This window comes from Salvelinus fontinalis, chromosome 1 (genome assembly GCF_029448725.1).
Source record: "Salvelinus fontinalis isolate EN_2023a chromosome 1, ASM2944872v1, whole genome shotgun sequence".
Classification (NCBI taxonomy): domain Eukaryota; kingdom Metazoa; phylum Chordata; class Actinopteri; order Salmoniformes; family Salmonidae; genus Salvelinus; species Salvelinus fontinalis.
In genome coordinates, this window is record NC_074665.1 from 20,650,524 (window position 1) to 20,677,111 (window position 26,588).

Here is a 26,588-nt window from a genome sequence, read left to right on the forward strand (position 1 = left end):
GGTATAGTATGTGGGAATTGTAAGACACTCTGAGCTAAGTAGAAGATGCACTGAACACAAGCTTGCTGACCCGTACATAAGGTATCAGTCACGAAATGACACCTGTCATCTTTATTTACTTAGATTGCCATAATGCCATTCATTACAAGTGTGTAGATTCATAATAAATAAGCAACTTAAATCTTAATCAAAGACATAAGAAACATTCAGCCTAAGTTTGTTTTAAGAGATACACATTTCAACTGCAATCATCGACAGGGCGAACACTAGATGCTTGTCTATAACGGTTGTCTTTCAAAACACCACCTCGTAAACATTAGCATATGAAAAGAGTCTGTATAAAATGTAAAAACAAAAAATAGTCACATTACCTTAATGAATGCACATTATTATACTGCTTATAGTGGTCTTCAAGAACCAAATCATGTTTCGTGTTCAAGCCTCAAGACATTTCTATGCAGTAGCAGTAATCATTTGCTGAAAAAGGGGATTCTATCAAGTTTCACCACATGCAACACTCACATGAGAATGTTCTGGGAAATGTATATAGTTGTTATCCATTCAAATCTATATCAATGTTTTAAGAATTAGTTTAGGCTCAATTTACAGGGCTGGCTTGATCAACAACACAGTTACATTCACTAAAGTATACACCATTTTTCAAAATGTTCAATGAATGGCGGTGCATAAAGATGTCAGAATTCAGGTTTGACTTCATTGTTTTACCGCTACAGCCTGCGACATGGTTCAACACGCCAATAAATCAGAACATTATACTTTGTTTTTAAATCGCCGGCGTCTTGGAACTAGAATTGGGATCATGTATACTGTGCTAACGACAACACTGGAGTACAGGAGAGCAATACAGCAAACTTATCAAACGAGGTATTTGCGGCAAGTACATGGGGGCCACCATCTTTAAGCACCTCCACGATTTTCGTCATACTGCAAGTGACTCTGAGGATGTCATGTGGCTCTTCAACAAATTTGGAGTAGTGATAAAGTTAAGCAATACATGTACCATGTGAGTATTATTGACAGTAATTGACTAACTACACCTCTGGACAAGCACGCAACATTTTCTTTTATCAAATTCAAAAAGACTGCAAAGGCACAGCCAGCACACTTCTTCATTGTTCCTTTGAGGGCAGTAGTCAGCTTCATGTGCCCCAAACCAACATGGCGGCTTCAACCCTGGTCCTTAGCAGAGTCCAGCTTTGGTAATGTTGTATTTGCATATTGTGTACTGTTGTAGGCAGCATATGATTAACACAGCAGGGATTATTGTATAGTCATAATGGTAGCAGTTGAAACCCTTTGCTTTACATTAAAAATATACTGACAGAGTTGACCAGAGTAAACCAAGGACCGAGGCTTTGTCACCAAACGACACGGAATTCCATCCAGATAGATACTCATGGTAGTCATAGGCACACTTTGAGGCCTGAGGAAACATTGAGAGACGCAGCTGCCTGCGTTGGACAACATGCAGTATTATTCACTGAGTCCATGTAGTTGTCAGTCTTGCTTGCCAGACTCATGGCACTCGGCTGTGGGAAGAGACTATAGAGGTCTATAACCAGGGCTATTAAATGTCACTAGTCCTTGCTCCCAGAGCCAGGTCCCCCAGAGTGGAGAAGAAGTCCTCCATTTCCTTCTCCAGGAGCCGGTTCCTGTTCTCTGCGTCGTGACGGGCTCGCTCTGAGTTGCGGAGCTTGATCTCCAGCATCCGCTGCTTTTTTCTCTCCTGCTCCATCTCCTGCTCCAGACGCTCCATCTGAGCACACAGCTCCGCACTGGACTCCTCCAGCCTGCAGGGGGCACACACACACACACATGTTGATTTACACAAATGTAGAGCTGGCGCTCCTTAATACATGTAACCCGAGAAAGATTGTTGACAGATTTACAGCAATATTGAGTATTTTAGAGGGGGAAATACTTTATTCCTTTGATTTTTTGGGACACTAGGAATCAATCTACTCAGTGCATATTTTGTTATGTTCACATGAACTGTTTCTCAGAAGTTTCATTAAAAATTCTGACTTATAAACCCCCATAGTACAATAAATAACCTTGCAGACTTACTTTTTGATCCTGGTCTCGTAGGCCACCTTCTGTTTCCTCAGCTCATCCTTCAGACCCTCCACCAGGCTGGTAAGTGCTTTGGAACCGCCATCATGGTCTTCTGGCGTCACGATGGACGGCACCACCATATTGGCTATGGTGTTCCCGTTGTCACTGCAGCCTGCACTGCTAACACACAGTTCCATGGCTTCACTACTGTCCTGCTCTTGCTCTGAGACCCTATCTCCAACTCTCTCCTCCACCCGGCCTCCCCTCTGACCCTGGCCCGGGCCCTGGGGTGAGGCTAGCTCCTGCCATTGGCACTCCTCTAGACCCTTCCCATTACCACAGTTAGGCCCTGAGGGCTCGCTGCCTGAGTCGGATGCGGAGATGTCACAGGAGGAGGTAGACCAAGGCGTGCTGGCTACACTAGGGCCACTGCCCATGCTGGAGGAAGATGTGACGTTGTCGTAAGTGGACAGTCTCTGGGAAAAGCCAGTGGAGTCCCTGACACGCTCCCCCGAGGAGGTGCGCCTGTGGCTCCTCAGAGAGGACAGCCCGTTCATCAGCCAGTTGCCACTGGGGGACACGGTGGTGACGTCGACCTGAGGAGGGGGCCGTGGCGTTGAGGTGCCCTTGAAAGAGTACTTCCAGGAGGGAAGGTTCTTGGTCTGCTTGCTGGGGCTGACCACCGTCTCCCCCTTCCCTGAAGGAGCTAGTCTAGGTGGAGGGGTGGTGGCAGCACAGAGCTTTGCGTCCAGAGAAGAGGCGCTGCTGCAGGCGAGGTCCTCGTTGGGGTTGGTGGGGCAGTTCTGGAGGTCCTCCTCAGAGATCCAGCCACCGATGCTGTGCTGCTGGAGCCGTTGGCCCTGGAGGGTCACCTCTGGCTGGGGAACAGGGACCTCCAGCTCCCCCCTCCCCGAGTACAGACGGTTATGTTCACTGATCAGTACGGTCATGAGGCTTTGGACTAGGGAGGTCCCTTTACAGGAAATAAAAAACAATAAGGAACTATACTGTACAACGCTGCTCTACTTTAGATTTGACATGTTTTATGAACTAGAGATAGACAAGATGAGTCATGAATAGATAACATGCAATAGTGACGTTTCTCTGTACTCCGCTTTCCAAAGGCTAATGTACTGTATCTACTCTGCCTCATACCTCCCAGACAGTTGTATAAAAAAAATATTAGGAATGTCTCATATGATTAATACAGTGCCTATTAATATCAGTATAATATAAAATGAATGAGAGTTCACACCTTCCATAATAGCCACTGGGTCCTCCATTTTGGGTCGGAGGATATTTGGTCCAAATACTGTGGCCAGGTTCTGTACACTCATCTTGTTTTTGTTTGCGTGAGACTGGACCTCGTCAAGAAACCTACAAAGGAAGGCATGGCACGGTGGGACGGAATTAAAACGATATGAAAATGGCACCGTGATAAAACAAGATATTTGAGATCTTCAAAAGAAGGAGTTGTATGTTTATGGACGTACATGCATATATACTTCAGGAGATTGTAGTTGGCGGGAGGAAGATTGCTCACTTGCTTGCTCAGCTCCTGTACACCCTAAAAGATGAGATGAGAACATACAGTATCACCATCACTTGTTTCTTCACATAGACAACATGTCCTTGAACACTGGCTTCTATCGAATGACAGAGCAGTTCTGTTCTTTGGCTTCGGTGTCATAGTGTGAATACTAACATGAACTGGAACTAGTGCAGAGAAGTGTCTCTTACCTCCTCCACGTCTTTGGCCAGCAGCTGAGCACAGGAGAGGAAGTCCTCATACTTGGAGAAAGGGACCACAGGCTCAGGCAGTTCACGGAGGTAGAGCTTCAGCAGGGATGCCACCGTGTGGACGTCAGTGTTACTGCAAGAGGGTACAAAATAGTTATCTAGAGTGGTCTACTAACTGTATGAATCAGTCCAATAGCAAGTGGCCAACAGTAGAGGGATTTATTGTGTTTCACAGGCGGCTGGTGGCACCTTAATTGGGGAGGACGGGCTCATAGTAATGGCTGTAATGGAATGAAGTCAAAACATCATACACATGGTTTACTTATGTTTGATACCATTCCATTCACTTCATTCCAGTCGTTGTTATGAGCCATTCTCCCCTGACCAGCCTTGTGTGTATAAACTGTCACAGTACAGGATGCGTACTCAGAGCAGGCACTGACCAGCTGTCTTCATTGACATTTTCAACCTCTCCCTGACTCAGTCTGTAATGCCTACATGTTTCAAATAGACCACCATAGACCCTGTGCCCTAGAACGCCAAGGTAACCTGCCTAAATGACTACCGCCCCGTAGCACTCACATCTGTAGCCATGAAATACTTTGAAAATCATGGCTCACATCAACACCATCATACCAGAAATCCTGGACCCACTCCAATTCACATACCGCCCAAACGGATCCACATATGACGCAGTCTCTATTGCACTTCACACTGCCCTCTTCCAACTGGACAAAAGGAACACCTACATGAGAATGCTGTTCAGCGTTCAACACCATAGTGCCCTCCAAGCTCATCACTAAGCTAAAGACCCTGGGACTGAACACATCCCTTTGCACCTGGATCCTGGATTTCCTGATGGGCCGCCCCCAGGTGGTGAGGGTAGGCAGCAACACATCCGCCACACTGACCCCCAGCACGGAGGCCCATCAAGGGTGTGTGCTTAGTCCCCTCCTGTACCGCCTGTTCACCTACGACTGCGAGGCCACACATGATATCCAACACGACAGTAATATGCCTGACCACTCACGACGATGAGACAGCATACAGGGAGGAGGTCAGCGACTGCCAGGACAACAACTACTCCCACAATGTGAGAAAGACAAAAAAGCTGATTTTTGATTACAGGAAAAGGAGGGCCGAGCCTGACTGGTTGATCACTTCTTGGTATGGCAACTTCTCAGCATCCGACTGCAATGCGCTACAGAGAGTAATGTGTACGGCCCAGTACATCACTAGGACTGAGCTCCCTGCCCTTCAGGACCTCTATACCAGGCGGTGCCAGAGGAATGCCCTCAAAATTGTCAAAAACTCAAGCCACCCAAGTCATAGACTGTTCTCTCTGCTACCGCATGGCAAGCAATAACGGAGAGCCAAGTCTGGGACCAAAAGGCTCCTGAACAGTTTCTACCCCAAGCCATAAGACTGCTGAACAACCATTAATCAAATGGCTACCCAGACTATTTGCATTGACCCCCTTTTGCACACTCACTGGAATCTAACCATAAGCTCGCAAATACCACACACACACACACACACACACACACACACACACACACACACACACACACACACACACACACACACTGCTACTATCTGTTTATTATCTATTTATAGTCACTGTACCCCTACCTACATGCACATACCTCAATTACCTCGACTGACCCGTACCCCTGCACATTACCAGTACCCATTGTATGTAGCCTCGTTATTGTTATTTTATTGTGTTACTATTTTTCCTTTAATTAATTTTTTTACAGGCTTGGAAGTAAGCATTTCACACTAAGGTCTACACCTGTTGTGTTCAGCGCATGTGACTAATAACATTTCATTTTATTTGACTGTCAATAATTGACCACTGCCACCATTACTGTGGCCACCACTTCTACATCCAGCTGAACAAATAGCAAGTCAGCACTTTTTGCCATTCAATAACAGCGAATGCAGATCTACCTGTCAAACAGAGGCTTATCCCCACAGTCAAAGGCTTCCTGTAGATCCTTTACCAGGTTAGCCTGCCCTGGCATTCGAAAGAGGCCCTCCTCATCCAGACCTCGTTCCTTTATGAAGTCCACACACTGCTCCACCAGAAGAGGTGCCAGGCGGTGCCCAAATTTCTTCTCATACTGGACGGTGTCTTCTAAATGCTGGCCAAATATCCCTGCAGGCAAAAAACATGGTTTATATTTTATGATGGTTGTCATTCATTCAATTAAAAAAGTTTTAACATATTAAAATTACAAATCAATGGAAAGTTATCATCAGGAATACCAATATGCAGTTTGTCAACATTCAGTAGTTGGATGAACAGTAAACACAAAATGCAAATTAAATAAAGGAGAAACAGAGAGGAAGGAAAAACAGTTCAGACAGTCTTCACATCTACATCGATCAATCGCGCACCGCATCTCACCTGATTGTGCGCAACACCGCCTCTCAACACAGTCGCAACCACTAGACCCTGACAGATCAGAGTAGTCGTAGTACGTCATCGAGCAAGTGCTACACAGAATCAGAGCGCGCTTTTCATACATTCCAAAGCCACATTTACCAAGCAGCGACGGTCGAAGTAATTCAATCCAGTCTGGCTCGTGCACTCGAGATGACTGGTTTTCTAATAACACGTAATGACACATCTATAGACGTTGGTAATAGCGCAGCGTCCGAGCAGACGTGAGAAGAGGATGAGCAAGAGATAAAAGGTTTGGTGGCAGATAGTCAGCACATAAAAATTTAAATAACAGACATGGAAGCGCCACGGGTTCTGCCAGCAGTATTCCTGTTAACGACAGTTCTATAAATTGGCAACAGTTCTATTCTTGATGGAGAGCGAGAACTGGAAAGCATTCCTGCAGCCATGTAAATTCGAGACGATGGAAACGAAATACACTCCAGTGCAACAGAACATTCAGGGGCCAATACAAAACGTGCCAATAGGCCTCAAATACTGTACAGATGAAATCCTGCTGTTATCAGCAATCTCGTGCATATCCTCCTGATGTAAAATGGAAATGATAGCCAACCGTTTTCAGTTTAGGCCCTATTTACATGAATTAGACATGTCGGGCTAAAGAAGAGTGATCTTCGTCATTGCACGCTCCTTTGAAAATGTAATGTATGAAGCCACAAGTACTGTCTACAATACAGTGCCTCCCTTCCAGTTCCAGAGAGTTGGTTGGTTTAAAGTTACGGCAATGATCACAGACACACTGTGATCCTCCTATTTATAACGTCCTTTTTGTAACATAATATCTGTATATTCAGCTGCCTCCACACAACCTAGCCTAGTTATATTTCTGGACACACGTCAAGGATAGTAGCATACAGTAGACTAGCCTCCAGTGCAACGTTAGCAACTGTACAGGGTGTAAAGACAGACTAGTGAGGAAATGAAGACTTCGAGCTCTGAAAGGACCTTTTATTCTGTTCTGAACATACAGTGCATTCGGAAAGTATTCAGACCCCTTGTCTTTTTCCACATTTAGTTAATTACAGCATTATTCTCAAATATATTACATAATGACAAAAACATTTTAGACATTTTTGCAAATGTATATAAAAATATATTTAAAAAAGATGACATTTACATAAGTATTCAGACTCTTTACTCAGTACTTTGTTGTAGCTCCTTTGGCAGCGATTACAACCTTGAGTCTTCTTGGGTATGACATTAAAAGCTTGGCACACAGATCCTCTCAAGCTCTGTCAGGTTGGATGGGGAGCATCGCTGCACAGCTATTTTCAGGTTTCTCCAGAGATGTTTGATCGGGTTCAAGTCCGGGCTCTGGCTGGGCCACTCAAGGACATTCAGAGACTTGTCCAGAACCCACTCCTGCAATGTCTTGGCTGTTTGCTTAGGGTCGTTGTCCTGTTGGAAGGTGAACCTTCGCCCCAGTCTCATGTCCTGAGAACTGGGGCGAAGCAGGTTTTCATCAAGGAACTCTCTGTACTTTGCTCCGTTCATCTTTCCCTCGATCCTGACAAGTCTCCCAGTCCCTGCCGCTGAAAAACATCCCCACAGCATGATGCTGCCACCACCATGCTTCACCGTGATGCTTGGCATTCAGGACAAAGAGTTCAATCTTGGTTGAATCAGACCAGAGAATGGTCTGACAGTCCTTTAGGTGCCTTTTGGCAAACTCCAAGCAGGCTGTCATGAGCCTTTTATTGAGGAGTGGCTTCTGTCTGGCCACTCTACCATAAAGGCCTGATTGCTGAAGTGCTGCAGAGATGGTTGTTCTTCCATTTAAGAATGATGGAAGCCACTGTGTTCTTGGGGACCTTCAATGCTACATACATTTTGTGTTACCCTTCCCCAGATCTGATCCTCGACACAATCCTGTCTCAGAGCTTTACGGACAATTCGTTCAGCCTCATGGCTTGGTTTTTACTTTGACATGTACTGTCAACTGTGGGACCTTACATAGACAGGTGTGTGCCTTTCCAAATCATGTCCAATCAATTGAATTTACCACAGGTGGACTCCAATAAATTTGTAGAAACATCTCAAGGATGATCAATGGAAACAGGATGCACTTGAGCTCAATTTTGAGTCTCATAGCAAAGGGTCTGAATACTTATGTAAATAATGTATTTCTGTTTAAAAAATGTTTTTTAAATGTTTTTGCTTTGTCATTATGGGGGTATTGTGTGTGATTGACAAATATTTTTTATTTATTTAATCAATTTTAGAATAAGCCTGTAACGTAACAAAATGTGGAAAAAGTCAAGGGGTCTGAATACTTTTCGAATGCACAGTACGTCATAAGATCTTCTGTCTATCAAACCACTGACCCCATAAAGCACTAGACAAAGACGTTTGAGTGACATATACAAAGAGCATAATGTGAGCCCGTACCAGAATATGCTTTCACTGAGATTTAGAGTGCATTTTGTAATCATTCTGTCTAGTAATATAACTCTGGGCAAAGCAGTTTACCTCTAGCCCGGCTAAACCAGCCTGAACAAAGCAAAACAACGGTGAAACATAGCAAAATCATTTGGAATGCCAGGCTAGTTTACCTCCTCCAAAGGGTGCCCAGATGACCCGTCTTATGGCCTTGACCCAGTCATCCATGTCACTCTGAGAGTTGGCCATGAGCAGAAAGGCCTCATGACTGAGCGCAGCACGGTCCTTTTCTCCTCCTGGACCACCTGAGCGAGAAAGAGAGAGAGAAAGAGGAAGAGAGAGAAATTGAGAGAAAGAAAGAAAGAGAGATGGAGAGAGAAAGAGAGATGGAGAGAGTGAGAAAGACAAAGAGAGAGATGGAGAGAGAGAGATGAGTGGAATTAGTCTTTGAAAAGTACATATTTTTGCCAGACTCCAATCTTGGGGAAGACTGGACTGATGTTAATTAAAGGTCAATGAGTCCAGCAGCCACTTCAATATCCTCCCATGTTTTTCCCCATACCACAGCTCTACAGGGGGAGATGGTGTCCTTCAAGATCCCATCCCTGTACTAGGCTACAATATGAGATATTGTGAATGGTCAACAACCTCTGACTCCTCAAAAATCTAATTGTCAAAATTAAAATTCTGATTCGATTTTCAGCAAATCAAGCTAATTATCATCTGCCCTCATCTCAGACCTATCAGTAAATAATGTTGTAACTGGCATTAGTACCACTAGATGGTGGAGTTGATTTGTTTAGAATACAGTGACAGCTACAAACTTAACAGAATGACTGAAATACCGATATAGACTACGTGTCTCAATTGATTGACCCTAATTGTCACATTTAAGTGATTAATCAGATATAATTATTTATATGTCATTTTACTGTGGTCCAGTTCTATGTTATGGTATCTCTTGCCATGTTACTCAATAGCATTTAGCTTCGGGAAGGTAAACCAAATATAAACAGCAGTGCCATAAAGTTAAATGCCTTTGTCACCCAGCTCAGCAAACTCACACCTTTATCACTGAGCAGACCAGTTGCTGTGTACTCATGTGACTTCTACACTCTTAGAAAAAAGGGTTCCAAAAGGGTTCTTCGGCTTTCCCCATAGGAGAACCCTTTTAGGTTCCAGGTAGAACCCTTTTTGGTTCCATGTTGAACCCTCGGTGGAAAGGGTTTTACCCTTTGGTTTATTTGGTTTACCTTCCCGAAGCTAAATGCTATTGAGTGCCTATAAGTGTAACAAATCAAAATGAATACAATCTGAACAACCAAATAATAGAATATTGCACCATATCAAAGAAAAATAAATAACAATGTATAAAACTGCAGCATCCCACTTAAAACATCAAACTGGTCCATATTTTCTCTCTTCTTTAGAGGGAACGGATGTGGCCACTATGCAGAGTCTCCCTGTCATGACTTTAGTAAGGTAGGTAGACAGAGGCCTTGTTCTTCCACCAGCTCAGAGGATCTGCAGATCTTTGGAGGAGGGGCTCCTCCAAATAGGATTGGACCTCCATTATGGCATCTACTGAGGGATTCCTTCGTACTGCATCCCCAGTTGCTCTCTCGTCAAACAGCATCCAAACAGCAGACGTTTGTGGCACTACTGCTTGTGCTTCTACTCCATCTGATCTCTCTTCTTCTTATTGCCCTGGTGCCTGAGCCAGCTGACTGCTGGGGCTGTCCCTCCCTGCTGCTGAGGTTATTCTTTGAAGAGCCTCATCAATCGCTCTGGCATCACTGAAAGCAAACTTCTTAAACCTGGGGTCAAGTCCAACGGTTTCTGATAGCACGTGATTATATTCCATTCTGTGGAACTTTCTGTCCATTGATGAACATAGGGTGTCCATGAACTCTGTCACACGTCCTGTGGTTACATTTGCTTCTCTCTGGCGGCTGGGTGTGATTCGCTGAAGACCCTTACACAGGAGTATCATTTTTGAGGCTGTCACATAGCTGAAAGGAAAGAACAGTAACTTATTAGTTCAGGTTCATGTTTTGTCTACTGATACTACATTCTCATCTACTGCTCATATACATACATAATACTGGATTAAATAATGATGTAGTAATAACTGTTTACTGTACCTCTCTCCACTGATCTCCACAGTGACCTGCTCCAAGGGTTCCAGGACACTGTACACCTCCTCCACCACCTCCCATTCCTCTTGGGTCAGAGCATCAACAGGTGCATTGACAATGGCCAGGGTAGAGATGATGGCATCCTTTGACTCAAGAAACCGCTTTAACATATAAAATGTTGAATTCCACCTTGTAGTGCAGTCTTGTTTAGGCCTCAGCTCAGGCATCCCCATCTGGCGTTGTGTAGACTTTAGTTTTTCAGCACCTACTGTGCTCCTGTGGAAGTATTCCACAGCTGCTTTCACTTTGTCCACAGTGGGCTTCATCACCTTCAGAGCATATCTTACAATCAGGTTGATTGTGGGTAAGACATGGATGATGGGTCCATTTAAACATTTTCATGGCTTTGGTTATGTTAGCTGCATTGTCGCTAACACAACATACCACTTTTCCATCTAATTGCCATTCTCAACAGTTTCTCTGTCAAGTTCTCTGAGGAGTGTGTCGCTAAACTCAAAGCAGTCCAGAAAACAGCTAGACATCAAAAAATCTTCAATGAAGTGACATGTAACCAACATGTAAGAAGTGGTTACCCTTGATGTCCAGCACTCAGTGGGAAGGCAAACTGCAGTAGCTTTTTGGACTCTTTCCCGCACTGAAGCCTGTATGCTCTCGTACAGTTATGGAATAAGTGATTTTGAAAGGGTTTTCCTGCTTGGAATTGTGTACATTGGATTTAGACTATTGCTATAATAATTTCTAAAAACCTGTCCTCCACGATCGAAAATGGCTGGAAATCGGTGGGAATCATCTTAGCCAATATGCAATATCAATTTGACCTTGTTTTGCTACAGACTTTGGCATAAACTGGTCCATAGAAGACTGCGTTGCTGTGGGTCACAGAGTAGGCCTACTTGACTGAGTGGATACGTTGAGGTTTTGGCTCCACCACTATCACTAGCAGGCCCGCTAGTTTCTCGAAGCTCCGCTAGCGCTACAGCTAGCTTCACAGTTGGGTGCACAGTTTGCATATGCCAGTGTAGGTTGTGCGTAGAACCGGCTTGATAGATTTTGTTTTGGCAAATTCTACACTGTGCTCTAACATAGTATACATTATTAAAATGCATCCAAATGCTACTGTGCTTCCGACTCATTTTCCAGCTATTGTTTTCACAGCTGTCCTTCCTTTCTCCTCGGCTTCTAAGTGTGTGACTAGTGCTAGCAATCTCGTCACCATCTCAAAATGGAAATCTGACAAACAGAATCCATCTCCTCAGTACCTGTAAATGAATGAAGTTGACACCGACCAGAATAATTATCCTTCGGAATAGGGTCCTCTCCCACATTGCTTGGTCTGCTGCTCCATCATTGTAAGCTTGCATGCATGATATTATACATGCTACGATTTTTTGAGCTTGTAAAAAGTTATTTAGCTTACTGTTTATGATTAATAGCCAGAATAGTGGTTTCACTGTGAAACTAATACTGCATTGGAGCTGATGTGCTTCTGAGTAGGCTTGCATTGCGATTAGGCTTGCATTGCGAGTAGGACTGCAGGCTTGCATTGTGAGTAATTCATATAACTATCACACCGTGCATATTATTTTAAATTACATTGATTTAAGATTTATATTTGTTGATAACTAATATTGAAAGGTGATATGATGCATTCTAACTAGATTAGAAGGCCTAGGCTACTTCATCCTAATGTAAGCTAATGCATTGGATACAAAACAAATACTGGCATGTGATAAAGGACAACATATCCAATATAATTATGTAAATGTGTATGAAAAATAAATATATATTCAATTAAATGAATATAGCATTGTAATATGATTGATGCCTTTCTCTCCTTGCAGTGGATTAGACAGATGCAGTCACCAGATACTGTAGATGCCCAAGCCTCTCAACCAGAAACATGAGACATCAACAATTGTAGTTTTAAATAAATGTTAACTTTTTATTGGTTTTCCTGTATCTGTGCATGAGTCCTTAAAACACAGTCCATTGTACAAAATAAATAATTACCAAGTGAGGGATTTCAAGGAGATTAACCTCCAACATTCATAAGCTTGTTCAGTACATAATCTTGTTCAGCCAAAGTGTTGTTGTTTTTTTTGACAGGACCGGAGTTTACAGTTTTGTTCCAGCCCTTCACTAACACCTAATTGTGGTCTAAATTGAAGACTTGTTCAAAGTGCAATACCCTGGGTAATACCCTGGGTCAGACATCACATCTGTATCTTAGAAAGAGCTTCATAAATTACAATGTCCTAACAAATCTGCATGATACACAATAACATGGGTGAATCTATTTCTATCTAACATTGTGATGTAACACTCCTGAATAATATCCTGGGATATGGTGATTATGCTGGTGCCTGGGAAGTTCACACCAAGTTATTTACATCTGCAGGGTGTCATGGTGGGATCCTTCAACCTGGAACAAGTAGAGACAAGGGAGTAATTAACCTCACTGCGGTCCCGTGTGGCTCAGTTGGTAGAGCATGGCGCTTGCAACGCCAGGGTTGTGGGTTCAATTCCCACGGGGGGGAACAGGATGAATATGTATGAACTTTCCAATTTGTAAGTCGCTCTGGATAAGAGCGTCTGCTAAATGACTTAAATGTAAATGTAAATGCTCAAATTTCACTAACGTTACTGGTTCAAGTTTCTGAAGCCACAACTACCTTTATTAATGTGCAATCGTTTTGTTAACAGTTTTGCATATTTTTAGGCTTGGTCAAGTTGTTTGCAGTAAGAGTAGAATTCCTTAGCTTCTAATTTGAACTAGTAACACCAACCCCAATGGTGCAACACAATAGGGGAAGGGAATGTGGCAAGAAAACGTTAGCTAGGTAAACAGACACTGCATACAGCTAGCTAGCAAAACACTCAACGAAATGCACAAATAACTTGGCTGGCTAGCAAGCCTAGACTGAACAATACACAATGAACAGCTGTTAATGTTTTACCTCCAAACGAGTCGGGCAGGACTGTTTTCTCCTGCCAAGCCAATGTAATGGAGTGAAACGGGATCAGGTGCCCACTTTAGTTCTTAAAAATAAAAAAATATTTGCGACATGTCTTTAGCTGGCTAGCAAGTTCACCAGTTCATGACTTAACTGTCCGATTCTTCACAATTGACCCATTGCTGAATCTACGATTAGTTAATTTAGTTGTTCATCTCTAAACATACGATAAGCAGGATGAGATCGCCTGCAAGTTAGTTATCGTGTCCGCCCCATCTCGTCACACACTGGTTGAATCAACGTTGTTTCCACGTCACTTCAATTAAATTACATTGAACCAACATGGAATAAATGTTGAATTGACGTGTTAGCTAGCTAACTTGGCAACAAGCGGATAAATACCAGTTACTCAGCATTTTAATCAAACATTCATATGAAAGTAATTTGTTGATTTTTAAAAACATAATTTCATGAATAAACAAACGTTATACTTACATTAAGCAAAAGTAATCATCTTTCTTCTGGAAAATGCTATCCCAAGCAGGGACTTCTGTTGGCCATTAATTCAGAGGTTAAAAAAAAAAAAAAACTTTCGCTGCGTTAAGGGATTTTTTATTTTTTTAGGCTCACTATCAGGGAAAGGATGATACCTTGTAAGTTGTAGAACTGAATGCATTTCAATGAAATGTGTCTTCCGCATTTAACCCAACCCCTCTGAATCAGAGAGGTGCAGGGGGTTGCCTAAATCGACATCCACGCCTTCGGCGCCCGGCGAGCAGTGTCTCCCTATACTGCCTTGCTCAGGGGTAAACGACAGATTTTTACCTTGTCAGCACGGTGATTCGATCCAGCAACCTTCCGGTTACTGGCCCAATGCTCTAACCAACGGCAAAAGCTAGTCTTACTGGGGTCCGATATAACCATTAACATGTATGTGTGTGCATCTATCAGTTAACGGCTACCTAAATCTATCTATCAATGGCTACCTAAATATGATCCCCAATCAGAGACAACGATAAACAGCTGCCTCTGATTGGGAACCATATCAGGCCACCATAGATATATAAACCATAGATATATAAATCACCTAGACCTACAACAACCCTTGACATACAAAAACCATAGACAATACAAAAACGAACGTACCCACCCTAGTCACACCCTGACCTAACCAAAATACACTGCTCAAAAAAATAAAGGGACAAAACTCCTGTTTTGGGGGGTGTCTTGCTAATTGGGGGGTGTCTAGTTTTGGGGGGTGTCTTGCTAATCTTGCTAATCACACTTCTGTGAAATCAAACTGTCCACTTAGGAAGCAACACTGATTGACAATAAATTTCACATGCTGTTGTGCAAATGGAATAGACAAAAGGTGGAAATTATAGGCAATTAGCAAGACACCCCCCAAAACAGGAGTGATTCTGCAGGTGGTGACCACAGACCACTTCTCAGTTCCTATGCTTCCTGGCTGATGTTTTGGTCACTTTTGAATGCTGGCGGTGCTCTCACTCTAGTGGTAGCATGAGACGGAGTCTACAACCCACACAAGTGGCTCAGGTAGTGCAGTTCATGCAGGATGGCACATCAATGCAAACTGTGGCAAAAAGGTTTGCTGTGTCTGTCAGCGTAGTGTCCAGAGCATGCAGGCGCTACCAGGAGACAGGCCAGTACATCAGGAGACGTGGAGGAGGCCGTAGGAGGGTAACAACCCAGCAGCACGACTGCTACCTCCGCCTTTGTGCAAGGAGGTGCACTGCCAGCGCCCTGCAAAATGACCTCCAGCAGGCCACAAATGTGCATGTGTCAGCATATAGTCTCCCAAGGGGTTGTTCCACCTTTGTGGCAACAGTTTGAGGAAGACCCTTTCCTGTTTCAGGATGACAATGCACTCGTGCACAAAGCGAGGCCCATACAGAATTGGTTTGAAGAGATCGGTGTGGAAGAACTTGACTGGCCTGCACAGAACCTTGACCTCAACCCAATCGAACATCTTTGAGAATAATTGGAACGCCGATGGCGAGCCAGGCCTAATCGCCCAACATCACTGCCCGACCTCACTAATGCTCGTGGCTGAATGGAAGCAATCCCCACAGCAATGTTCCAACATCTAGTTGGAAAGCCTTCCCAGAAGAGTGGAGGCTGTTATAACCCATGATTTTGGAATTACATTTACATTTAAGTCATTTAGCAGTCGCTCTTATCCAGAGCGACTTACAAATTGGAATGAGATGTTCGGTGAGCATGTGTCCACATACTTTTGGTCATGTAGTGTATGTTCGCCCTATGGTTGGTATTGTCATCGCAACAACTTAGTCCTTTTTTAACAGACTAAGGGCAATTTATCTATTTGACAAGTATTCTGTAAAGTATTTAATTGGTTACCACACAAAATCTACTGTGGCAATTTACTTGACAATTTGTATGAATGGAAATTAACATTGGTGTAGCCTACTGACTGTTATTATTTTATTTGTTAATAGTTTCCTATTTACGTTTATCTAAAAGTGTAATTTCTTATCAAGATCAGGGGGAAAATAACCATAGACTGTCCACATTTGAAATGTGTAACTACATCAAGTCAATCAGGGGATTGATTTATTTGTGCCAGAAGGGCGTGGGCTGGAGTCGTATCTCAGTGACACGGTAGGCCTATACAGTGGGGAGAACAAGTATTTGACACACTGACGATTTTGCAGGTTTTCCTACTTACAAAGCATGTAGAGGTCTGTAATTTTTATCATAGGTACACTTCAACTGTGAGAGACGGAATCTAAAACAAAAATCCAGAAATTACATTGTATGATTTTTAAGTAATTAATTTACATTTTATTGCATGACATAAGTATTTCATCAACTACCAACCAGTAAGAATTCCGACTCTCACAGACCTGTTCGTTTTGTCTTTAAGAAGCCCTCCTTTTCTCCACTCATTACCTGTATTAACTGCACCTGTTTGAACTCGTTACCTGTATAAAAGACACCTGTCCACACACTCAATCAAACAAACGCCAACCTCTCCACAATGGCCAAGACCAGAGAGCTGTGTAAGGACATCAGGGATAAAATTGTAGACCTCCACAAGGCTGGGATGGGCTACAGGACAGTAGGCAAGCAGCTTGGTGAGAAGGCAACAACTGTTGGCGCAATTATTAGAAAATGGAAGAAGTTCAAGATGACGGTCAATCACCCTTGGTCTGGGGCTCCATGCAAGATCTCACCTCGTGGGACATCAATGATCGTGAGGAAGGTGAGGGATCAGCCCAGAACTACATAGAGCTTTTTTTTTTTTGTATAGAGCTTTTTGGTCTAAACTCCACTTGCCGTGTTTGGAGGAAGAAGAAGGATGAGTACAACCCCAAGAACACCATCCCAACCGTGAAGCATGGAGGTGGAAACATCATTCTTTGGGGATGCTTTTCTGCAACGTAGACAGGACGACTGGACCGTATTAAGGGGAGGATGGATGGGGCCATGTATCGCGAGATCTTGGCCAACAACCTCCTTCCCTCAGTAAGAGCATTGAAGATGGGTCGTGGCTGGGTCTTCCAGCATGACAACAACCCGAAACACACAGCCAGGGCAACTAAGGAGTGGCTCCGTAAGAAGCATCTCAAGGTCCTGGAGTGGCCTAGCCAGTCTCCAGACCTGAACCCAATAGAAAATCTTTGGAGGGAGCTGAAAGTCCGTATTGCCCAGCGACAGCCCCGAAACCTGAAGGATCTGGAGAAGGTCTATATGGCGGAGTGGGCCAAAATCCCTGCTGCAGTGTGTGCAAACCTGGTCAAGAACTACAGGAAACGTATGATCTCTGTAATTGCAAACAAAGGTTTCTGTACCAAATATTAAGTTCTGCTTTTCTGATGTATCAAATACTTATGTCATGCAATAAAATGCAAATGAATTACTTAAAAATCATACAATGTGATTTTCTGGATTTTTGTTTTAGATTCCGTCTCTCACAGTTGAAGTGTACCTATGATACAAATTACAGACCTCTACATGCTTTGTAAGTAGGAAAACCTGCAAAATCGGCAGTGTATCAAATACTTGTTCTCCCCACTGTATGTGTGCACTGAAGGCAGCGTCCCTAACCGCTAAACCATCTCAGGCCACAATTGAATTCAATTTTGACAGTTAATTCATAACCTTAGGATACACTAGACATTTGTATGTCGTAGTCTGGTGGAGACCATGTTCTATCTTGTTGTTAATCTATATAAAACAACGGTTGTGTATGGCTGAATTATAGATAAATGTTTGTACATTTGAATGTTGCAGTAACTAGGCCTAGAGTTTGCGCAATCAAGAGAATATTAATTTGATAGCAAGCCTGATCCCAGTGATTCGACTACCTCTGCATGGAGAGAAAGAGCTCTGATAATTTTTAGCCACTCACAAGGCTCATTTGAATTTCCTGATGCGGCACAAATTCTCTGCAACAGAAGTTTGATCAAGTTAAGAGCCGACATCTGTAGATTTCCTGTTAGTGCATTTCTACTATATTACTATAGTCTTAGAATCAGTTGAAACCCCTTATGCCTGAGTAAAAAGTAATGAGAATTCCCTTGCCTTCATAAAATATTGCATTATGGTCTTATCATTTGACTGGTGGAATATTGGTTCCGTGAAGGTATACTGTATTTCCCACTTGTCTTCTGCTTCAAAACAACTTACTCATATACCAGACAGGCATAAAGCAATAATGCCCAGCTAGCTGCTGCCATCTGATATGAACTTCAATAAAACAGAATAAATGGACTCCCACTGTAGGAGGTGATCATATCATTCACCAAATATACCTTCTAACCGTCTTCTCTTTGTTGGCTACTTTCGGTTCTAAAACATAGGACTCATATCGTTACAGCTTGAAAAGCACTTCTTCAAAAAGCTTTTCCTTTATGTGGTCTGATAGGAAAGCTAAAGCTTCTCAGACCCAATTCCTGTCGTTTATAACCGTGTAGACCAGATGGATCCCTTCCCACCAGGTTGCCTAGCCAACAGGAAAGAGAGAAATCAAGCAAGTGATAAAGATGTCTTGCCGACGCAGACATAAAGGAGCCTGAACACAGCCAATAGTTTCTCTTCCAGCCCACTGCCAGGCGGATAAGACAGCTTCACAAAATCAATCAAGAAACGTCAGACTGTCAAAAATCTAAGAAAATCCTCTGTTTGAAGAAAGAAAGTAAAACGATTTGATTTGGAGACAAGAGCTCTGGGATTTAATGAAAGTAAGTCTCACTCCTACAGAGCACAGTGAAGGGCTGGTATTTTGAAAAGGACACTTCATGTTCCACAGAAAACTGCAATGAAGGTCATTTTTTGATGATAATGATTCCCTCAGGTTGGTAAATGTCAGACTGCCCACTGTGCTTGTGGATGAATGGATCCTTAGTGGAAGATGAAGGATGGGTTTTACTGCGAAAAAAAAAATTCTTCTTATCGCTGATTGTACTGTGTGAACTTAGTTAACTGACTACAGTAAATGGTAAGCAGTGGCGTTGTGTGTGTACGGTATGTGTGTGTGGTCAGTGTTAATAATTGGCCGGAGAATTATTCTGAGGATTGGGAGTGGATTAACTCCTGTTGACCATCGTGATTGTCCAACCTTTGTTGGATAATCAGAAAAGTTTACCCTTCAAGTGAAATGAAGGACTCTTCACAAAACCTGACTGCAGTATGTTATACAACAACAGAGCCACCAACTAAAGATAACACTTCTTTGAGCCCCTATAGTGCCCCTACTAAGTACACCTTCTGTCGGGGTATGACAGACTGCACTATGGACAAAACAAGTGAAATCCACAACAGACTGATGAATCTCAACCGCCAACCTGGTCTCATAGCATTTCCATTGGTTCTGTATGTAAATCCGAAACACTCCATTTAGTATGATATGTTACGTTTCGTGTGGTATGTATTAATTTGTGGATGTCCATCATCCATTTCGTAGGATATGTTACGAATTACAATTCGCATGATATGTTACAAATTGCAATTCGTACAATATGTTACGAATTTGCAATGCGTATGATATGTCACCAATTGTAGCTATAGTTAGCTAGGCTAGGGATTAGGGTTAGGGGATAAGGTTAGGGTTAAGTTTAGGGTTAGTAGTTAGGTAAAATGGTTAAGGTTAGGGGAAGGGTTAGCTAACATGCTAAGTAGTTCCAAAGTAGCTAAAAAGTAGTAAATATTTGCTCAAATTGTCCTTGATGAGATTCAAACACGCAACCTTTGGGTTGCCAGACGTTCACGTCCAACCCAACCAACCACCCTCCTTTCGTTTATTCCTTAAGTAATCATCTGTCTTATGTAACCATACCAAACCTAACATATCATACTAATTTGGGTGTCACGGATTTACATTTACTACAGTATTTTACATCTAATCTATGAGACCAGGCTTCAACCACCCATAGCTGTCCAATGTACATTGTAATTACAGTACATTACATGTACTCAAATTAAATTAAATTACATTTCCCAAATATAACTCTTAAAAAGGTAGCTAGCATTACCTTGCAGGTGTTCCTGTTTGAGCCCGGTGGGCTTACAGCAGGCCAGCCCCATTCCCATGCTTCACTGAGGGGAGCTGACAGTGCTACAGCTGGGGCATGAACGTACACACTGCCCTCCTGGAGGTTGTATATCTTTATCCACAAACAGGTACTACTGGGCAGACGGTGCCAATAAGGCATGCTCGATGCCAGGAAAAACAAAACCCCAAAAACAAGTCCCTTCTTATTTTTCATCCGTTCACACGGCCCCTCATTCACTAACATGGGCAGCAGAAAATCCCTCTATCCCCTAGCTCCCCTATGGAGAGGCAGGTCCCAGAGGAAGAGCTAAGCTCTCCTTGTGTTGCCTTGCCTTGCTCTCCCTCCCTGGCTGTGTGCAGCTGTGCGTGGAGTGACAGGAAGATGGGCTGCTCTTCCTTTCCTTACCAAACAAACCTCCACCGTCCCCACACAGAAAACAAACAGACCCTGCTAATCAATTGGGAAGCCTCTGGCTGGCTTGCTTTGTGATGGTGATCTATAGTATGTCTAAACCGCAACCGCAATGTAACCGCAATGTACTGTATCAATGTAATCATGTTGTTGGATCATACGATGCTGTAGGCTAGTTTGTCCTACTAACCCATATTTAAAAACCCATACACAAAAAATGAAACATGAAAATATATTTGATATTTGAGATTTTTCAAAGTAGCCACCCTTTGCCTTGATGACAGCTTTGCATACTCTTGGCATTCTCTCAACCAGCTTCATGAGCAATGCTTTTCCAACAGTCTTGAAGGAGTTCCCACATTTGCTGAGCACTTGTTGGCTGCTTTTCCTTCACTCTGTGGTCCAACTCATCCCAAACCATCTCATTTGGGTTGAGGTCGGGTGATTGTGGAGGCCACGTCATCTGATGCAACACTCCATCTCTCTCCTCGGTCGAATAGCCCTTACACAGCCTGGAGGTGTGTTGGGTTATTGTCCTGTTGAAAAACAAATGATAGTCCCACTAAGCACAAACCAGATGGGATGGCGTATCGCTGCAGAATGCTGTGGTAGCAATGCTGGTTAAGTGTGCCTTGAATTCTAAATAAATCACTGACAGTGTCACCAGCAAAGCACCCCCACACCTCCTCCTCCATGCTTCACATTGAGAACCACACATGTGGAGATCATACGTTCACCTACTCTGCGTCTCACAAAAATCTCAAATTTGGACATCAGACAAAAGGACATATTTCCACCAGTCTAATGTCTATTGCTCGTGTTTCTTGGCCCAAGCAAGTCTCTTCTTCTTATTGGTGTCCTTTAGTAGTGGCGTCTTTGCAGCAATTCGACCATGACGGCCTGATTCACACAGTCTCCTCTGAACAGTTGATGTTGAGATGTGTCTGTTACTTGAACTCTGTGAAGCATTTATTTGGGCTGCAATTTCTGAGGCTGGTAACTCTAATGAACTTATCCTCTGCAGCAGAGCTAACTCTGGGGCTTCCTGTGGCAGTCCTCATGAGACCCAGTTTCATCACAGTGCTTGATGGTTTTTGCGACTGCACTTGAAGAAACTTTCAACGTTCTTGAAATTTACTGGATTGACTGACGTTCATGTCTTAAAGTAATGATGGACTGTAATTTCTCTTTGCTTATTTGAGCTGTTCTTGCCATAATATGGACTTGGTAGGGCATCTTCTTTATACCACCCTTACCTTGTCACAAAACAACTGATTGGCTCAAACGCATTAAGAAGGAAAGAAATTCCACAAATTAACTTTTAACAAGGCACACCTGTTAATTGAAATGCATTCCAGGTGACTACCTCATGAAGCTGGTTGAGAGAATGCCAAGAGTGTGCAAAGCTGTCATCAAGGCAACGTGTGGCTACTTTGAAGAATCTGAAATATAAAATATATTTTGATTTGTTTAACACTTTTTTGATTACTACATGATTCCATATGTGTTATTTCATAGTTTTGATGTCTTCACTATTATTTTACAATGTAGAAAATAGTAAAAAAATAAAGAAAACCCTTGAATGCGTAGGTGTGTCCAAACTTTTGACTGGTACTGTATGCAAGCATGACTGTAAGTCGCTTCGATAAAAACATTTGATAAATGGCGTGTATTAATTCCAGCATGCTACTCAGAGACATGGGACTCAAACCCAGCACTTAGCTCGTTTCCTTTCATAGACATGGGACTTAAACCCAGCACTTTGCTTGTTTCCATCCATAGACGTGGGACTTAAACCCAGCACTTTGCTTGTTTCCATCCGTAAACATGGGACTTAAACCCAGCACTTAGCTCGTTTCCATCCATAGACGTGGGACTTAAACCCAGCACTTTGCCTTTTTCCAGCCGTAAACATGGGACTTAAACCTAGCACTTAGCTCGTTTCCATTTCTTACGCAACACTATCTGGGGTCATGAAGTGAACCATTGTTGTAGTTGCTGACAGTTTATGCATATCAAGTAAGAAGAGCTCACACTGAAGCTCAGATGAAATGTAGGTATGCATTAATATTGTCTACTTTTCCAACATGGGTTACATTACTCAAGTAAACAAGGTCATAAACCAATCAGAATCACGTCATTTCACACAGCAATTAACTATAGAGACTTACAAGGATCTTGTTGTAGTCTATCCCTATTCCGTGTCAGCCTGGTCTGTAAGGAATGATCAGACAGACATTCAGCACTGACAGCAAGCTGAACTCAGAGCAGAAGTACTGTAAGTCTTTAGAGAGGAGGACTGTCCCTTTGTCTAGAACTGTTACCGGTGTGCTTTATAAAACCCATGGATGTTGCACGTGTGGGGGAAGGGGATAGACAAACAGATATTTGATAAGGCTGAACTTAGTTAAATACTCTGTGGGAGAGCTGGGGGCAGGGGGACAGGCTCCAAGTGTGTGTGTGTGTGTGTGTGTGTGTGTGTGTGTGTGTGTGTGTGTGTGTGTGTGTGTGTGTGTGTGTGTGTGTGTGTGTGTGTGTGTGTGTGTGTGTGTGTGTGTGTGTTTGCACATGCACTGGCTAAACAAGTAGCCTGCAATAATGAATTCGCTGAAGTAGTCACGTTTACCCAGGCTTGTGCTTTAGTGTGTGTGTGTTTGTGTATTAGTGCACCATCCTTTCCTGGCTGTTGTTTCCCAGCTGGCTTTATGGCTAGAGACCAACACAAAAGGAAGCTTAGCCTTGAGTAGCCCCCTTAAGCACAGACAGCATTTAAAAACCACACATTATTACAACTGCTCCTTCATCTGATAGCCTTTCAGTCATAGCCGTATACTTTCAGTTGAACCAAAATGGATTGTTGGATTTGGCTGTGTTTTGGTTCATTGCTTGCTTTCTAGGTCCCAAGGGTATTAGGCCTCCCAAACTAGTTTAATAAAGCCCTTGGATATGAGGACAGAATAAATGCTATCAGAGAGGCTCATTTGGTCATCCAGGATGTCTATCAACGTAGATCTTCTTGTGGAAATGAGTGGAGATGTATCATGCCTCCATGTATCATCACCTGCCAAACTTTGGACCCCAAAGAAAATCTAGCTACTTGTACCCTTGACGAGTTAGTCTCAGTTTGCAGGGGCCTTTGCTTCTCTTTCGTTTGTACAGGGCAAGGACCTTAAAGTGTCCACAACAAACACGACCTGCAAGGGAGTTTATTGCCAGAGCTCATGCATGGAGAGTCAGTGAGTTGAGACCCAGGAACACCCTATCACCCAGCCTTGCTCTGAAAGGATGACGCAACGCAGTAACAGGAAACGAAAGGTGCTAAGAGGAATTCATCAAACGTATATGAACATCATATAGACAGTAGCGTCAGGAGTCATGGGCTCTCTAACCCCCTGCAGTCAAAAGCCAAATTGTTAAACGAATTGCAGGCACTGCTCTGTGCCAGAACCGGTGTTGAAATGGATAGTATGAATGAGGACATAGGACCATCGGTCCAAAGTGGATCTGACTCCATACTGTATGGAGACATTTTGGCTGATATGGGTCAATGTATTATTCCCTGTGGACCCACTGTAAGAAGTGTACAGAAAGCTTCCCTGCGCCTCTGTTGAAGCCTTACAGTAATGCTTGTTTACCATGATCCCCTGTTTCCCAACCCCTCTTACTAAAGTGCTAGAGTGGATCTTTATCGTAGTGCGAAAGTCAACCTAAGCCCTCAGTGGCTGTTCATTTCAAAGCTGAGAAGCAAAAAAGCTTTTCATTTAAGCTGATTAAGAATAAAACAAAGGGGAGAAAGAGAAACAAAACAAGGGCCTGAGGGTTGAATATCTTGTAAACATTAGATGTAGGGGGTATTGAGGGGATGAGTTGGGTTTGGGAGTGAAAGGTATGTAAAGTGCACAGACCAGATTGAAATTCAATCCCCTTTCTATTCTCACCGTCGCACTGTTTTAATGGTCTTCAGAAATGGCTGTGTCTGCCTGTGTGCTGCCTGCCTGGTCCATCCACACTTGGCTGATTGGGGTCACACTCTCCTGCAATATTTCCTCAGCATAAATAAAACACACAGGGACCCACTGGCCCGTCGACAACAATAAACAGGGGGAAAAACCACCAAGCAAATACCCTTTACTGAGTGATATAGCTAACTCGCATACTCTGAGTGACTTTCATTGAAAATGACCATTTGGCTGTATTGAACGCGACCAAAAGCTTGAAGAGCTGATTGAGTAGGGTCTTTCCAGCACACTCGCCCCCAGACGACCCTGTGTGTTGTCTGTGTATGGGTGTCAACAGTAACAGACTCCTGATAGACATGAGACCCAGGTATTGGGGTCGATAAGCCTGGACAAGCCTAGGAGATTCTCTTTTCTCCCTGAGGTATTAATGTGTTCTTCGAGATTAGTTCGGATTCTGGAGTCTTAGTTTGGAAATGATGTTATGAGAGAGATTACCATCCACAGGATTTCGAAAGCAATTCTTAGCTGGTCATTTAATTGCACAGTGCATTGAGTGCAAGCTCATCTACCAGTCAGTAGTGTGTACTGTATGTGTCCTACATCTACATTCTCTACACCAGACGCCGTTGTTAAACATCAGCATTGCCCCCTGCTGGCCTACTGTGGTATTGAGAAAACTGCAATGTTAAATATCAGCTCTGTGCAGTGATGCCTGACTTTGACAGCACATGTATTTTTTTTTGTGAGAATAGGAGAGGGTTTGGCGTTGATGGATCACCTCACCTGGAACGATTTCAAAAAGATGTCTCCCTGGTTCTTCTGAGTTGGCGGTGAGCTCATTCACCTGACAGCCCTGCAGGGGTATGCAGCCCTGGAACGAACAAACCGAGAAGGACTTAACTGGAACACAGGAATCAGCAGCATTTGGGAATCGATCAATTTGAAACCAAAGATTAACGATACCTCAGTGAGACTCTAATCGATTAAATCACAAATATTGATTAAATCATGATGAGAATATTAGGGTAGAAAATAGACCGAAGATCTCGTTATTTATATTAATCTCTTTAATCTATCCAATGATGAAGATGTACACATTATCAAATGCAGATCGATAGTAATTTAACAACGGAATCAAGGCCTGTTAATTAGAGACTACGCAGAAGGAAAATTGGTCTCATCCTACCAGTCTGGAGCTGGCACTATCCCACATCAAACAGGCTGCGATCTTCCAAATGGCCAAACTAGAGGCCAAGCTGTCACCACATTAGTCGCCATGGCAACAAATTGGTAGAACGTTGGCGCAGGGCTAGCAGCCCCGTGTGGCTCAGTTGGTAGAGCATGGCGCTTGCAACGCCAGGGTTGTGGGTTCGTTTCCCATGGGGGGCCAGTACAAAAAAAGTATGAATGTATGTACTTGTAAGTCGCTCTGGATAAGAGCGTCTGCTAAATGACTTAAAATGTAAATGTAAATGTAAGCACACCTCCCAAGCGTACAATGTGGCTTGAATACTGCTGGTGGGAACGAATGAATGAGAAGAACCAAAATGTAACTCAAGATCTGAGATTGTTTTTCCTTCAGAATGTGTCTTGGAGCAAACTCTCTGGCTCTAACACCAATCCATTCCTTAATGACCTGCTCTACATGATGAGGAATGGCTATAGATCGCTTTTGTGCAAATGTCCTTCCTCCAATTATAATTTCCTTTCATCTCAGTGTGAGACCTTGATGTGTGATGTGCCTACGCAGTGCCCTGCTCCGATTCCTATTGATTAGATGGGGGGAAAGCGTCCAGATTGACACTCGCACACATCCTGAATACTGCACAGGGAGGTGTGTGTGTAGAGAAATCAGTTCTGGCTGGATGACTATTGACAGCCTGTGACTAAAAGGTGTCAAT

The 26,588-nt window shown here is 43.2% G+C and overlaps 1 protein-coding gene across 4 annotated transcripts in view; it reads right to left on the bottom strand.

The window, feature by feature from the left end:
• Positions 1-77: 77 nt before the first annotated feature.
• Positions 78-26,588, bottom strand: part of LOC129835382 (rho GTPase-activating protein 22-like) — a 35,132-nt gene continuing 8,621 nt past the window's right edge. Inside the window, exons 3-10 of one of the 4 annotated variants that reach the window (XM_055901051.1) lie at positions 25,471-25,558; positions 8,839-8,970; positions 5,770-5,977; positions 3,817-3,949; positions 3,570-3,643; positions 3,332-3,453; positions 2,089-3,049; positions 78-1,811 (exon numbers count right to left, since the gene is read on the bottom strand). In XM_055901051.1, the coding sequence (XP_055757026.1) occupies positions 1,589-1,811; positions 2,089-3,049; positions 3,332-3,453; positions 3,570-3,643; positions 3,817-3,949; positions 5,770-5,977; positions 8,839-8,970; positions 25,471-25,558 (1,941 nt within the window). In that variant the 3' untranslated portion in view covers positions 78-1,588. Of the gene's footprint in view, positions 1,812-2,088; positions 3,050-3,331; positions 3,454-3,569; positions 3,644-3,816; positions 3,950-5,769; positions 5,978-8,838; positions 8,971-12,739; positions 13,247-20,296; positions 22,136-22,899; positions 23,183-25,470; positions 25,559-26,588 lie in introns of those variants that run through there. The other 3 variants (XM_055901190.1, XM_055901111.1, XM_055901263.1) reach the window with 3 other exon arrangements.